We start from the raw sequence: 16,042 nt of genomic DNA on the forward strand, positions 1-16,042 counted from the left end.
AAGACTTCGGCCCGGCTAGGTGAAGACGGCTCAAGGTAGGGTGATCTTCAATGGGGTAGTGTTAGGTGTTATTTAAGGGGGGATCGGGTGGGTTTTAGAGTAGGGGTGTGTGGGTGGTGGGTTGTATGTTGGGGGGGATTGTTCTTTTTTTACAGGTAAAAGAGCTGATTACTTTGGGGCAATGCCCCGCAAAAGGCCCTTTTAAGGGCTATTTGTAATTTAGTATAGGGTAGGGAATTTTATTATTTTGGGGGGATTTTTTATTTTATTAGGGGCCTTAGATTAGGTGTAATTAGTTTAAACTTCTTGTAATTTTTTTTATTTTTTGTAATTAAGTGGGGGGTTTTTGTACTATAGTTTAGTTTATTTAATTGTATTTAATTTTAGATAATTGTAGTTAATTTATTTAATTAATTTAATGATAGTGTACTGTTAGGTGTATTTGTAACTTAGGTTAGGATTTATTTTACAGGTAATTTTGTAATTATTTTAACTAGGTAGCTATTAAATAGTTATTAACTATTTAATAGCTATTGCACCTAGTTAAAATAAATACAAAGTTGCCTGTAAAATAAAAATAAATCCTAAAATAGCTACAATGTAATTATTAATTATATTGTAGCTATCTTAGGGTTAATTTTATAGGTAAGTATTTAGTTTTAAATAGGAATACTTTAGTTAATAATATTAATATTATTTAGATTTATTTAAATAATAATTAAGTTAGGGTGTTGTTAGGGTTAGACTTAGGTTTAGGGGGTAATAACTTTATTATAGTGGTGGCGACGTTGACGGCGGCAGATTAGGGGTTAATAGATTTAATAGGCTATGTAGGCTACGGCGGTTTAGGGGTTAATACTAGGATAGGTTTATTGCTGTGTGGGCTATGGCAGTTTAGGGGTTAATACTAGGATAGGTTTATTGCTGTGTGGGCTATGGCGGTTTAGGGGTTAATACTAGGATAGGTTTATTGCGGTGTGGGCTATGACGGTTTAGGGGTAATAATTAGGCTGATTGCGTTGTGGGGGGTTGTCGGTCTAGGGGTTAATACATTTATTATTAGGAGTGAGAGGGGGGATTGCGGATATAGGGGTATACGTGTCGGGCTTATTTTTGGGAGGCAGGTTAGACAGTTACGGGAGATTTAACATTTTAGTTAGTTTTCTTAGGCGCAGGCAGTTTCTAAAGTGCCGTAAGTCACTGGCGACTCCAGAAATTTGTACTTACTCTCATTTCTGGACATCGCTAGTTTATCCGATTTACGGCACTTTAGGAACTGCCGGCGGGGTATATGTAATACCCCAATGTGCAAGGTGAAATTATGGGCAGCGCGGGTTCCCTCACTTGTGCTGAAAACTACGCCGTATATCGGATCGCGCCCTAGTAGTGCATTGCTGCTCCTTCAACATTTTATTCCAAAAGAATGAAACAAATTTGATAATAGAAGTATCTAAGTCATGAAAGAAATTTTTTGGGTTTCATGTTCCTATAAGTTTAAGCTGCTGTCCAGCTGCTCCTCTGCTGCCCTGAATACATTCCCATAGAAAACAGAGGGCAAATAGATTTTCCTTAAAGGAGTATGAAACCAAATTGTTTTCTTTCATGATTCAGACAGAGCATACAATTTTAAACAACTTTCCAATTTACTTCTACTGTCAACTTTGTTTCATTCTAATTGTATCTTTTGTTGAAGGAGCAGCAATGGAATGATGGGAACTAGCTGAACAAATCAGATGAGCCAATCAGCAGCTAGCTCCCAGAAGTACATTGCTTCTCCTGACTCTTCAATGGAGTGGGAAAAGTGAAAAAAAACTAACACTCTACTCACATGCAATGTACTTAATATAGCAGAATATGTTCTATTTATTCATAAATATACATTTATACATATATCTGATGGTATTTTGGTAATATATATATATATATATATATATATATATATATATATATATATATATATATATATATATATATATATATATATATATATACCTAGATATATAGATGATTTTATATATATATATATATATATATATATAGATATATATAGTAAAGTCCAGGGGTGAAGCACTCTCAATTATAGTCCGGGGTGCACAGCACAAGCTACAAACAATCCCAAAAAGAAGCAGGCACTCTCCGTTAAATTTTCAAATAATTTACTACGTGACGTTTCGGGGTTTCACCCCCGTCCTCAGACTTACAACAACAGTGACAAAAGAACTGTGACATACTTATACCCCCCCCAGCACCAATTATGCATTCATTAAAACAATAATGTAATAATCAACATAAGATACAATCACCTAAACTTCCACATCATCATGATCCGGCTCACAGCGGTGCATACCCGGCGCTTCAATTGCGTCATCTGAGAGGAGACACCGCACTCTACTGGGTCACACCCACGGAAGCCGCCAACCAACTACCCGTGCCAACCACAGCAAGTATACGTCATCATAGATGTTGTATGTGGCTGGAGGCTCAAATGTCAGTGACTATGCGATCACTGACGAGGCCCAAAGGAGGCCGAAACGATTGTCTGGGGTTGTCAAGTTCCTTGTTCAGAGGAGAATTGCCTGGTATTTAGGGGCTGGACTGACCATGTCGGCGGGATCAGACTGATATACTACAGGAAAGTTTTCCTCTGTAAAAAGCACAATTGGGCAGAAAGAAGCTACTACCAGGTGGCAACCGGGCCATAGAACAAGCTATTGATGCTGCTGTTCATTCCTGGCAGACTGCTTCTCATTCTGTTTTGCATATAAATATATATACTATATATATATATATATATATATATATATATATATATATATATATATATATATATATATATATATATATATATATAAATATATAATTAAAACTATGTGAAAAAAATTGGAATGTGAAATATTTACAGTAAAAACACAAACACTTTATTAAATATTAATATTGCATAATTATGATTTTACATGTTTTCATCTACATGACTGCAAAGGACTCCAATGCACTTTTATATGTATGTCTATATATGTGACAAAACAACAAAAAGTATTGGTGCACATCCAACCACTTAAGTCCACTCTTTCATGGTATATTTGTATATGCTTCTGTCTGCCAAATATACTTACATAGCTTCTAATAAGATTGGGATAAACATCTCGCAATAATATTGGCTTATATTTAATCTGCAAAAACAAATATACTGCTATCTGCTAAATATACTTACATAGTTCAAATAAAATTGTGATTAACATCTCGCAATAATATTGACTTATATTTATGCTGCAAAAAAAATTTGCCTGTAAAAAATGCCTTTAAATGAAATGGGATCTTAGTCACACAATATGATCATATTCTGCTAAGCCAGTCACCACTTACAAGGTGTCTCAGAGTAGACTGGTCCTAACACTAACCAGTTTCCTTTTGTGGTGTGCTTAACCAAAAAAAAAACCTTTGTTGTATCTTTTGAATAGGGAGCTGACCAAATCCCTCCCCTTTGGTTAATGCACGCCACCCAGCCCAGGTGTGTTCCAGTTAATCCCAATTTTATTTGAACTTTGTAAGTATATTTAGCAGATAGAAGTATATTTGTTTTTGCAGCTTAAATAATAGTCAATATTATTGTGAGATGTGAATCCCAATCTTATTAGAAGCTATATAAGTATATTTGGCAGACAGAAGCATATACAAATATGCCATGAAAGAGTGGACTTAAATGGTTGGATGTGCACCAATATTTTTTGTTGTTTTGTAATTGTTTTGGTCACTTTGGTAGCACTCCCACAATATGTGTGTTAAGATTAAACAGTCTTTTTGTGATGTGCTTAACCAAAAAAAAACCTTTGTTGTATCTTTTGAATAGGGAGCTGACCAAATCCCTCCCCTTTGGTTAATGCACGCCACCCAGCCCAGGTGTGTTCCAGATAATGTAATTGTGATATACTTAATAAGCTAGAAAGCTTCACACTGTGTAGACATGATTTGCTGCAGTGTGGAAACTGGTTAGTGTTAGGACCAGTCTACTATGGGACACCTTGTAAGTGGTGACTGGCTTAGCAGAATATGATCATATTGTGTGACTAAGATCCCATTTCATTTAAAGGCATTTTTTACAGGCAAAAAAATGTTTGCAGCATAAATATAAGTCAATATTATTGCGAGATGTTAATCCCAATTTTATTTGAACTATGTAAGTATATTTAGCAGATAGAAATATATTTGTTTTTGCAGCTTAAATATAAGCCAATATTATTGCAAGATGTTTATCCCAATCTTATTAGAAGATATGTAAGTATATTTGGCAGACAGAAGCATATACAAATATGCCATGAAAGAGTGGACTTAAGTGGTTGGATGTGCATCAATACTTTTTGTTGTTTTGTAATTGTTTTGGTCACTTTGGTAGCACTCCCACAATATGTGTGTTAAGATTAAACAGCCCTTTTGTTGTGTGCTTAACCAAAAAAAACCTTTGTTGTGTCTATATATGTGTGTACATATGTATTTATGATTTTATCTGTGTATATATGTCTGTAAATACATATATACACATATAAATACATATATACATTACATCTGTAGACACACACACACATACAGTATATATATATATATATATATACACAGTATATATATATATATATATATATATATATATATATATATATATATATATATATATATATATGCACGTTAAATTCAATTGCTCTCAAGTGATCGTTTACTTTCAATTTGTAGTATGCGTGATATCGCTTGTGCGCAACTGTTTGCGTGCCATTTACAATCTGGCCCTATGAGGCCCTTCTTCCAAAATACCAGACATTTCTCATTAGAACAAGAGATAAAGCCAATCTCAGTAAAATCTTTTCCCTAGTATGAGATTCCAATCCTAGGTCCATGTTTTCTTTTAGGAAGTATAACTACAGATATTACTCTGCATGTCTAGACTCCAACAATGTGCACTAATTATTTTTTTTTTTTTTTTATTTCAGATTTTTCATATTTAGTAATTGACACATCGACACAAATAATGAAATCAGGGTGTATATTTTTGCTGAGTCAAGATGTAAGAATTAAGGACACATTATCCAAATGGTTTATGACACTTAAAGGCAAAGTCTGTGCATCATCACTTCAAGGATCTATAAACATAAACTATAAAGGTAAGGCTTAGGGGCCGATTTATGAAAGTACGAGCGGACATGATACAATGTAGCGTATCATATCTGCCGCACATCGATAAATGCTGACAGCATACGCTGTCGGCATTTATCATTGCACCAGAAGTTATTGTGAACTGCTTGAGCAATGCCGCCCCCTGCAGATTCATGGCCAATCGGCCGCTAGCAGGGGGGTGTCAATCAGCCCGATTGTATAGGATCGCTGGATTGATTTCCGCAGCCTCAGAGCAGGCAGACAAGTTATGGAGCAGCGGTCTTTAGATCATTCGGCCCCTAAATGTATTTTATCTGCAATACAATTAAATAATCTAATATTTTTAAACCTGTTACAGCGAGGCACAATGTAAATAAGTAAAACAAAAATTCAGATAAAACGTGTTTATTATGTGCACAAATCAAAGAAGTATAAGGCATTTTGGCACACATTTGCATAAACTAAACAAGACAGATGTCAGGTTTCCACACAGATTCACTATATAGAAGCTTAGAATACTTAGTAGCGTCAGGTATATTGGTTCCTAATTATTAGATTCATTGGACATTTACAGTACTTTGCAAATGTTTTAGGCAAGTGTGAAAAAATTTGTAAATTAAAAACGCTTTCAAAAATAGAAATGTTCATTTATTTTTATTAATTAACAAAATTCAAAAAATCAACATCTGGTGTGCCCACCCTTTTCTTTAAAAACAGCATCAATTCTAGGTACACTTGCACACAGTTTTTTAAACAGCTTAGCAGGTAGGTTGTTCCAAATATTTTGGAGATCTAGCCACAGTTCCGTCTTGACGATGTTGAGATCAGGGCTCTCTGGGTGCAATACCATCACTTGCAGGTCTCCTTGTTCTCCTTTATACTGAACATAGTTCTTAATGACTTTGGCTGTATGTTTGGGGTCATTGTCATGGTGCTAAATACATTTGGGCATATCAGATGCCTCCCTGATGGTATTTGATGATGGATAAGAATCTTCCTGTACTTCTCATCATTAAGGAGACCATAAATTTGCCAAGTACCCAACTCAATTTGCAAAAATGCATAAATGCAGCCTTAAACATGCAAGTAACCTCCACCATTCTTCACTATTGCCTGGAGAAACTCTTTTGTACTGCTCTCCAGCCCTTTAAAAAAATGTCCAGAGCACCTACTGACATTTTCCTACACCACAGTTCTTGTGTTTTTGTGCATAGTTAAGTCGCTTGGCCTGGTTTCCATGTCGGAGATAATGCTTTTTGGATCCAAATCTTCAATGAAGACCACTTCTGAACAGAATTCTCTGGACAATAGATGTGTGTACAAGGATTCCACAGTTTTTTTTCCAAATTAAGGCACTGCAGAACATCTTAGAGTCACGAAGGGAAATAAGCATGATGTGTCTTTAATCTGCTGCAAGTTTTCTGTGGTCCTCAACATTGCCCTTTTCTTTGTGCTTTTTCAGAAGAACTTGGGCAGCACATCTGGAAAATCCTGCCTCCTTAAAAATTCTGCCTAGTAGAGACATTGCTGATGCAGTATAACTTGTGTCTGTCAGGGTGCCAAGAATCAGACTGAGACAAGAAGTGCAAAAATAATCACACCTTTATTAATAGCAAAAAATAATAAAAAGTCCACAAGTCAAATAACAAGCCAGGAATCAAAACCAGAGCTGGAAGTCATACGAGCCGAGTCAGGAGCCAAAGCGAATAGTCAGATGAGCCAGAATCAGGAACAGGGAGAACAGCAGAGTCAGGAACAAGCCAGGGATCAGGAACCAGGAGGGACGTCAGACAGCCAGGTAATACACATGAGCTCTCACAAACAGGTCTGAGACAACGCAAGGTCAAAGCATACTGAACAGAGGCCCTTTAAATAATAAGTGATGACATCACAATTCTGAGACTGCATCTTGTCTGACACGGATGATGTACACCATTCTGGCCATAAAATGAAGTGCAGGAAATGAGCAGCATCACACAGTATGCACCAGAAGAGAGAGGTGAGTAAAATGGCTGACAGCAGCACATGGCAAACAGATCAAGGAAAAATCCTGACAGTACCTTCGCCTCAACGACGCCTCCCCCGCGGGAGGACAAAAGGCTTATTGGGGAAACAGGCATGGAAAGCACGGAGGAGAGCGGGAGCATGAAAATCAGAGGAGGGAACCCATGAACGCTCCTCCAGACTGTAGCCCCTCCAGTGAACCAAATACTGTACGCGGCCCCTGGACATACGAGAGTCAATAATGCTGCTGACCTTATACTCCTCATGGTTGTCAACAAAGATAGGGCGGGGATGAGGCAACACAGTGGTAAACTGATTACAAACCAATAGCTTCAAGAGGGAGACATTGGAGATGCGCATTGCAGGAGGAAGGTCAAGAGCATAGGCCACAGGATTGACCCGTGGGAGTATTCGAAAAGGACCATCGTAACATGGGAGCCAGTTCATTGGAAGGCATATGAAGGTTCAAGTTGCGGGAGGACAGCCAAACTCTCTCACCAAACTGGTAGGAAGGCGCGGGCAGACGCCTACGATCAGCCTGGAACTTTTGGCGCTGCATAGAACGATGAAGGCAATCCTGAATCTGCACCCATGTGGAACGGAGTTGCCGGAGATACTCCTCCAAAGCCGGCATACCCTGAAGACATGAATGAATCAGGCAACAAGGATGGTTGAAATCCATAATTCGCCATGAACGGGGATAACTTGGAGGAAGCATTAATAGCACTATTACGAGCAAACTCTGCCCAAGGTAACAGTTCAGACCAATTATTGTGGTGATCTGAGACATAGCAAAGGAGGAACTGTTCCAGAGCTTGATTAGACCATTCCCCAGCCCCATTGGATTGAGGGTGATATGCTGAGGAGAAGGAAAGCTGGATCCCCATTTGAGCACAGAAGGAACACCAAAATCTGGAGACAAACTGGCTACCCCGGTCTGACACTATCTCCTTGGGTAACCCATGTAAACAGAAGACCTCTCGGGCAAAAATTGAAGCAAGCTCCTGAGCGGTAGGCAACTTCTTCAAGGGAATGCAATGTGACATTTTAGAAAAACGGTCAACCACCATAAGGATAACAGTATTGCCATTGGAAACAGGGAGCTCAACAATGAAGTCCATGGAAAGATGTGTCCAAGGACGCTCACCATTAGCAATAGGTTGAAGAAGACCCACAGTCTCAGTGCACAAACTGAGCAGGAGGCAACATACGCAGCAACGAAGAGCTGGCCACCAGAATTGTCGAGTGACAGACCAAATAATTTGTTTCTTGCCTGGGTGACCTGCGGCTTTAGGATAGTGGTAAGTGTGCAAAAGTTTAGTTCGAAGATTCTCAGGAACAAAACACTTACCACTAGGTTTCCAAGAGGTGCATTGGTTTGTGCAGCCAGGATCTCCTCCCCCAAGGGAGAAGTCAAATTAGTATGTATGGTAGCCAAAATATGGTCAGGAGGTATAACTGGAGTAGGTACAGACTCCAAAATTGTTGAGAGAGTGCATCAGCCTTAACATTTTTATTACCAGGCAGGTAGGGGACCACATAATTAAACCGAGACAAAAATAGCACCCATCTGGCCTATCGGGTGACAAACGTTTTGCTTCAGATAAATAAGTTAAATTCTTGTGGTCAGTAAGAATGAGCACTGGCACGCTAGTACCCTCGAGAAGATGCCTCCATTCCTTGAGTGGCAAAATTATGGCCAGTAATTCCCTGTCGCCAATTTCATAATTGCACTCCGCTGGAGACAGTTTCTTAGAGAAGAAACCACACGGATGCAAGGAATCGTCAGGCGTAGGACATTGAGACAAGAGGGCACCTACTCCAGTCTCAGACACATTGACCTCAAGAACGAAAGACAGGACAGGGTTAGGATGAGCCAGAACTGGAGCAGCAGAAAAGGCAGTCTTAAGACTATCAATGGCCTTAATCGCAGTAGGTGACCAATGGCGAACCCCAAAAAAATGTTGAATAGACCGAAGATCAACTGGGCGAGGCCACTGCAGAACTGCAGATAACTTGTCAGGATCCATGGAGAACCCTGCAACAGAGATAACATAACCTAGGAAGGTTACTTGAGTCTGATGGAACTCACATTTCTCGAGTTTACAAAACAGGCCGTTCTCACGTAGTCTCTGAAGAACCCGTGTAACATCAGAACGATGAGACTCAAGTGTGGATGAGTGTATGAGGATGTCGTCTATGTACACCACAACACACTGTTGCAACATATCTCGTAGGACATCATTAATAAATTCCTGAAAAACAGCAGGAGCATTACATAGGCCAAAGGGCATTACAAGATACTCATAATTCCCGCTCCTGGTGTTAAATGCTGTTTTCCATTCGTGGCCCTCCTTAATCCTAACGAGATTGTACGCTTCTCTCAAATCAAGTTTAGTAAAGACTGTAGCTCCCTTGAGGCGGTCAAAGAGTTCCGTAATGAGCAGAATAGGGTAAGCATTCTTAATGGTAAGACGATTAAGACCCCTATAATTGATGCATGGTCTTAACTCACCACCCTTTTTCTTCACAAAGAAGAAGCCAGCCTCTGCAGGAGAGCAGGATTTGCGGATGATCCCCTGCGACAGAGCATCAGCAAATACTCCTCCATAGCACAATTCTCCACAACAGACAGAGGGTAAACCCGGCCCCGAGGAGGAATGGCTCCAGGTTGCAGGTCTATGACACAATCATAAGACCGGTGAGAAGGCAACGTACCAGCATGCACCTTGTCAAAAACATCTAGGAACTCTCAGTACTCCTCTGGCAATTGAGATATCGAAGACGTGCACAAGACTTTAACTGGTTTCCGAAGACAAGTGGAAATACATTGCGGAGACCATGACAAAATTTCGAACCTGTGCCAGTGGAGATTGGAATTGTGCTTTTGGAGCCAGGGATAACCCAGAATAACCAGAAAATGCGGAGAGTTTATAACCTGGAACTGGAGGGTTTCAAAATGGAGAGCCCCAACAGCCATGGATAACAGAGCAGTTTTGTGAGTAACGAGTGTGGGCTGAAGGGGCCTGGCATCAATGGCCTCAATAGCAAGCAGAACGGACCGAGGCAAAACAGGAATGGAGTGCTTTGATACAAAAGCACTGTCAATGAAATAGCCTGCAGCACCGGAGTCAACAAGAGCCTTGGTGACTATGGAAGAGTCCACCCAGGAAAGGACAACCGTGACCAAAGGTTTGTCCTTTAGCGTTTCTGGGGACGAGGATAAACCACCCAAGGTCTGCCCCCGACAGGACCTTAGGTGTGAGCGTTTCCCAGCCGTGTAGGACAAGACTTCAAAAGGTGGCCCTGTAACCCACAATAGAGGCAGAGCCCCTCCCTCCTCCTAAAGGCCCTCTCCAACGTGGAGAGACGCGTGAATCCCAACTGCATCGGCTCAGCAGTACCTGGTGACTCAGGACCAGGAGGCATGGGTGGGAACGAATACGTAGGAGACAACAGAACAGGAGGCTTCCGCAAGTGCTCCTTGAAAGAGGGCCTCTCACTTAGTCTGATGTCAATTAGGATCAAAAAAGACACCAATGCCTCGAGAGCCTTGAGATCTTCTGGTATATCTCTGGCAGTAACTTCATCTTTAATCGCATCAGAGAGCCCATAAAAAAAAGGCGGCAACAAGGCCTTCATTGTTCCAACCTACCTCTGTTTCAAGCGTACGGAACTCAATGGAATACTGAGCAACCGATCTTGTACCTTGCTGAATGGACTTGAGTCGTTTAGCAGCAGAGGAGGAGCGAGCCGGAACATCAAATACCCTTCGAAAGGAGGCCACAAATTCAGGGTAATTTGAAATCACAGGTTTATTAGTCTCCCACAAGGGATTAGCCCAGGCAAGAGCTGTTACAGAGAGTAAGGAGATGAGAAATCCCACCTTAGCTCTGTCAGCGGGAAACGCCTGAGGTAACATCTCAAAGTAAATGCCCGTCTGGTTCAAAAACCCTCTGCACTGATTAGGATTGCCTCCATATCGCTGAGGTAGAGGTGCAGAACCAGACATGCTCCTAGTAGGACTAGGTGCAGCAGCGGAAACAGGAGCAGTCATAACTTGCAGGACACTTTGGTCCAAATGTGCAGTGAAAGTCAGCAGGGTTTGCATGGATAGTGCAAACCCAAGCGGTGATCCTGTTCATCCATCCTGGAAATTATGGCAGGTAAAGGTGGATTATTAGCACCATCAGGATTCATGGCCCTTGCGTAATGTCAGGGTGCCAGGAATCAGACTGAGGCAAGAAGTGCAAAAATAATCACACCTTTATTAATAGCAAAAAATAATAAAAAGTCCACAAGTCAAATAACAAGCCAGGAATCAAAACCAGAACTGGCAGTCAGATGAGCCAAGTCAGGAGCCAAAGCGAATAGTCAGACGAGCCAAAATCAGGAACAAGAAGAACAGCGGAGTCAGGAACAAGCCAGGGATCAGGAACCAGGACAGACGTCAGATAGCCAGGTAATACACAGGAGCTCTCACAAACAGGTCTGAGACAACGCAAGGGCAAAGCATACTGAACACAGGCCCTTTAAATAATAAGTGATGACATCACAATTCTGAGACTGCATCCTGTCTCACACGGATGATGTACACCATTCTGGCCATAAAAGGAAGTGCAGGAAATGAGCAGCATCACACAGTATGCATCAGAATCAGCAAGAAAGGTGAGTAAAATGGCTGCCAGCAGCACATGGCAAACAGATCAGGGAAAAACCCTGACAGTGTCCCTGTTGCTGTGCTCAGTCTTGTCATGGTGACTTCAGCATTCTCACCTTTTATCATAGTATGACTGTTCCTCAACCAGTTCTATTCCTCCTACACAACCATTTCTGTTTCTGTTATTGTTTACCTTTCAACTTACATATTAAATTGAGGATCATAGTACCTTTGGTATAATTGCTTAATAATGTTTCTGACTATATGCCTACAAAATTCCTGATGCAAGTGTACTTTTAAAGAATTTAGGAAATATATTAATTTCAATTGTTTCATATACACATTTTTATTGGAGGTTATTTCAAAGAATAATAATTAATAAATTGTATTATAACCTTGGTATATACTGACAGTACCTAGAAGAATTGATGCTGTTGGTCGCACCAAATATTTAGATTTTTTTTTCTGATCACTCACTTTGCATTTTGTTAATTGATAAAAAAATAAACTATTAACATTTCCATTTTTTTAAAGCATTCTTACTTTACAGCATTCTTATCACACCTGAATAAGTACTCTGTATGCTATTATTACTTTTTTTTTAATTATAACAATTGGCTTTTCTATTATCTCCAGATCATATTTAAAAATATAATATTTATTGAAAGAAGCAAAATAAATCATTTTGTGAACATATGTTAGATTTCAAACTAAAGGTGTAGTACAGTACACTGATAAACATCTAGAATACTAACTTTTTTGGTACATGAACATAGTTGATTTGCAATATACAGATTGATTATACAAGCATCCAAGATCCTGTACGATTGTCAGAGATTGGGTTTGGACAGGACCAGCTAAATGTGCCCCATTTATGAACCTGCAGATGCCACTTCAGGGCCTGAGCATTGCAGGCTCACTGCAGTCTTAACACTACTACTACTTACTTAGCCTCTCTACCACTTCAAGTGTGTCAGAGTTAAATCATCCTGGTCAAGATCAACTGAAAAGATTGACCAGCTCTGCTCTCATGCACTTTAAAGGACCAGTCAACACAGTAGATTTGCATAATTAACAAATGCAAGACAATACAATAGCACTTAGTCAGAACTTCAAATGAGTAGTAGATTTTTTTCTGACAATTTTAAAAGTTATGTCTATTTCCACTCCCACTGTACCATGTGACAGCCATCAGCCAATTATAAATGCATACACGTTCCATGTGACAGCCATCAGCCAATCACAAATACATACAAGTTTTATTCTGTGAATTCTTGCACATGCTCAGTAGGAGCTGGTGACTCAAAAGTTTAAATATAAAAAGACTGTGCACATTTTGTTAATAGAGGTAAAATGGAAAGTTGTTTACAATTGCATGCTCTATCTGAATAATGAAAGTTTAATTTTGACTTGAGTGTCCCTTTAATAAATGGGGACATTGTGCTGCCTGGATCTAAGAATAAAATGACACTCCTCAACAACTAAAACATTAAAGTCTAAACCAAACCAGAACCAGTTGTCTCAAAGATTAAAGTTCAGCAGATTTAAAATTCACATGAGAACATGCAAACGCGCATCATATAAGATGAGTTAAAAACACTATTACCCAGAATATGCTCTCCCTATGTGCTGCCCCTGTTAAGTTCTGCTTTTCTCCCATAGTTTTACTTGGTTCAATAAAAGAGCCGGCCATGGGCCTGGCCCACTTTCTGTACACAGCTTGTCTCGGCATCATAGCTTTTAGGGACTGCCTTAGCTCAAACCCAGACAATTACTATCCTACCCACAACATTCCCATTCATATCCATGAACCACCTTTTACCTGACCATTACCCATTTGGCTCTGTCTCTCCTGTGGCATCTACCACCACAAAACACTGATGGGCCACCACCCAAAAGTTCCCTAACCTCTCCTTCCCAGAAAGTGGAAGGTTTGAATATGATATAGCTTTACCCCACTGCTGGTCAACAAGAACTTGTATACATCTACTTACATGGATATAAATGGCCCATAATGGCTGTCATGTTTAATTTGTTTCTGTCATATAGAGGCAAGAGGCAAAGTCTCTAGAAACATTATAAGGATATTAAATTGTGTTGTGTAACATATTTTACAAATTATAAGAAAATAATTTTTAACTTCCAATATGCACGCAAACCTGACCGTGCTAAAATTTTAATTTCAGTGCGTCACTTGTAATCTAGCCCAATATTTTAGTTTCATTTTTAACCAATGACGTGTAACAACATATTGAGATATATATATATATATATATATATATATATATTGCAAGAGGCCAAGTGGTCACTGCGAACAATCATTTAATTTCACTTGTAATCTAGCCCCTATCTGTTTTGCCATTTGGATCATATGAGGTCCCAGCAAATGAACGAATGAACAAATGAGTTCAACAACAAAAATACTGTGATTCCTTCTTCCATTCATTAAACAATTTTTCTGCAGGCAGCAAAGACTTCTTTGCAGGTGGGAAAGGCTTCACATATACACTGCCCAATAACAGTCCAGTAATGTACTTGTCAGTGGATTAAGTCTTGAGTCAGCCAATAAGTATGTAAGCACTTTACTTTTGTTCTTGTTCAATCCATGTCCAATTAGGAAATGACTGTTCACTTAGCACTTGGTCAGTTTTCTGCTTACTTGCATTGACAGTGCCATTATTCACACACACACACAGAGGCAATTACACAGAGACAGAGAGTGGTGTCAGAAAGAGATAGGAGAGAGAGGAAGAAGAATAAGATAGAGAGATAAGACAAGAGAATAGAGATGATATGGAAGAAGAGATAAAGAGAGAGAATGGGGCTGATTTATCAAGGGCCTATTGGTCCCTGATGACCCTGTTTCCACGCAAGCCTTCAGGCTCGCTGGAAACAGCAGTTATGAAGCAGCGGTCAACTGGTCCGCTGACTCTGAGTCTGCGGTCTGCAATGCGCCCGATCCTATACAATCGGGTTGATTGACACCCCCTGCTAGCGGGTGATTGGCTGCAAATCTGCAGGGGGCTGCATCGCACAAGCAGTTCTTGTGCAATGTTAAACGCCAACAGCGTATGCATTCGGCATTCAGCGATGTCTGTCGGACATGATACATGTCACGGATACCAAGGGACAAGGGTTAAAACCCTACCCCCTATAACCTCACCCCTGTTGTTATCTAGTCTAGGTGTGAAGTGTCTTTCTGTTATTGTGTGAGTCATCCATTGTCCTTTTGTAAGTCAGGATGTGATTAGAATCTTGTTTAACTAACCATTGTCTGATGTTTGTCTCATTGTATAATAGTTGTTTCTATTTCTGTAGTAACGACCCCTATTTGTTGGAAATGTATAAAAGCTGTGTTTTCTGTGCAATAAAGAAGTTCTTATTTCTCCTGAATGCTAGTCTGTCTAGTCATTTAGGTGGGCTCCTGCTAGAATCACTTTCCTGGGCTACATATAAATCCCTTTCCTGGGCTACATAGCAGCCTGTTCCAGGCAGAGGAAAGACACCCTGGCAGAGCTACCTAGTCTGGGTAGCTGTAGTTTGCCACAGGGTGGGACCCTGAGTACTGGTGCTGTCGGGCATCAGGGGTGGCTACAGGCTGTGGTCACTTGCCGGCTACATAGCTGTAGTTGGCAGGGAGGAAGCAGGACCCGTTTGGCAAAGCTAACCAGTCGGGGTAGCCGGGGTATCCATCACATTGGTTGGCAGAGGTGGGATGCTTCCGTCTACCTGGAACGTCCAAACCACCAACTGAAGATATTGCTGGATGGAGCAGTACCATTGGCTCCGGAAGGAAGAATTAAGAATGTTGCTGCAGGCTAGAGGGAAAGTCGCTGGCGCTGGCAACAAGACAAAGGCAGTACTCGTAGCCGAACTGATGGAGGACAATTGGGCTAGCGAACAGGCTGGTGGGTCGGACAGCGACCAAAATGGAGGATGGCCAAGTACAGCCTCCACTCAAGGGACTACAGTGTCCGACATGCAGCGGCAGGTACAGTGGCAACTGGCTCTCTATGGACCTAATCCCCCCAAGGAGATCATTACTCGGATAGTGACTGACGCCACCAAGGTACATATGTTGGAGCTTCAGAAGTCTATGGGGGGGGTCATGCCGGATCCTACGTCACATGGCTTTCCGAACATTCCAGGATGATGAGATCGAGGATATCGACTGCTATCTACAGCTGTTCAAGACCCAGTGCCGGGCAAGACCCGGTGCCAGGTGGCCACAGACCTCAG

General features: G+C 40.6%; 1 protein-coding gene across 1 annotated transcript in view; it reads left to right on the forward strand.

Annotated features, from left to right (window-relative positions):
- LOC128664566 (uncharacterized) overlaps nucleotides 1-16,042 on the forward strand; it is a 101,536-nt gene that overhangs the window by 54,940 nt on the left and 30,554 nt on the right. The window contains exon 6 of the mRNA XM_053719384.1: nucleotides 4,977-5,147. Coding sequence (XP_053575359.1) covers nucleotides 4,977-5,147 — 171 coding nt within the window. The remainder of the gene's footprint in view (nucleotides 1-4,976; nucleotides 5,148-16,042) is intronic.

This window comes from Bombina bombina, chromosome 6, assembly GCF_027579735.1.
Source record: "Bombina bombina isolate aBomBom1 chromosome 6, aBomBom1.pri, whole genome shotgun sequence".
Classification (NCBI taxonomy): Eukaryota; Metazoa; Chordata; class Amphibia; order Anura; family Bombinatoridae; genus Bombina; species Bombina bombina.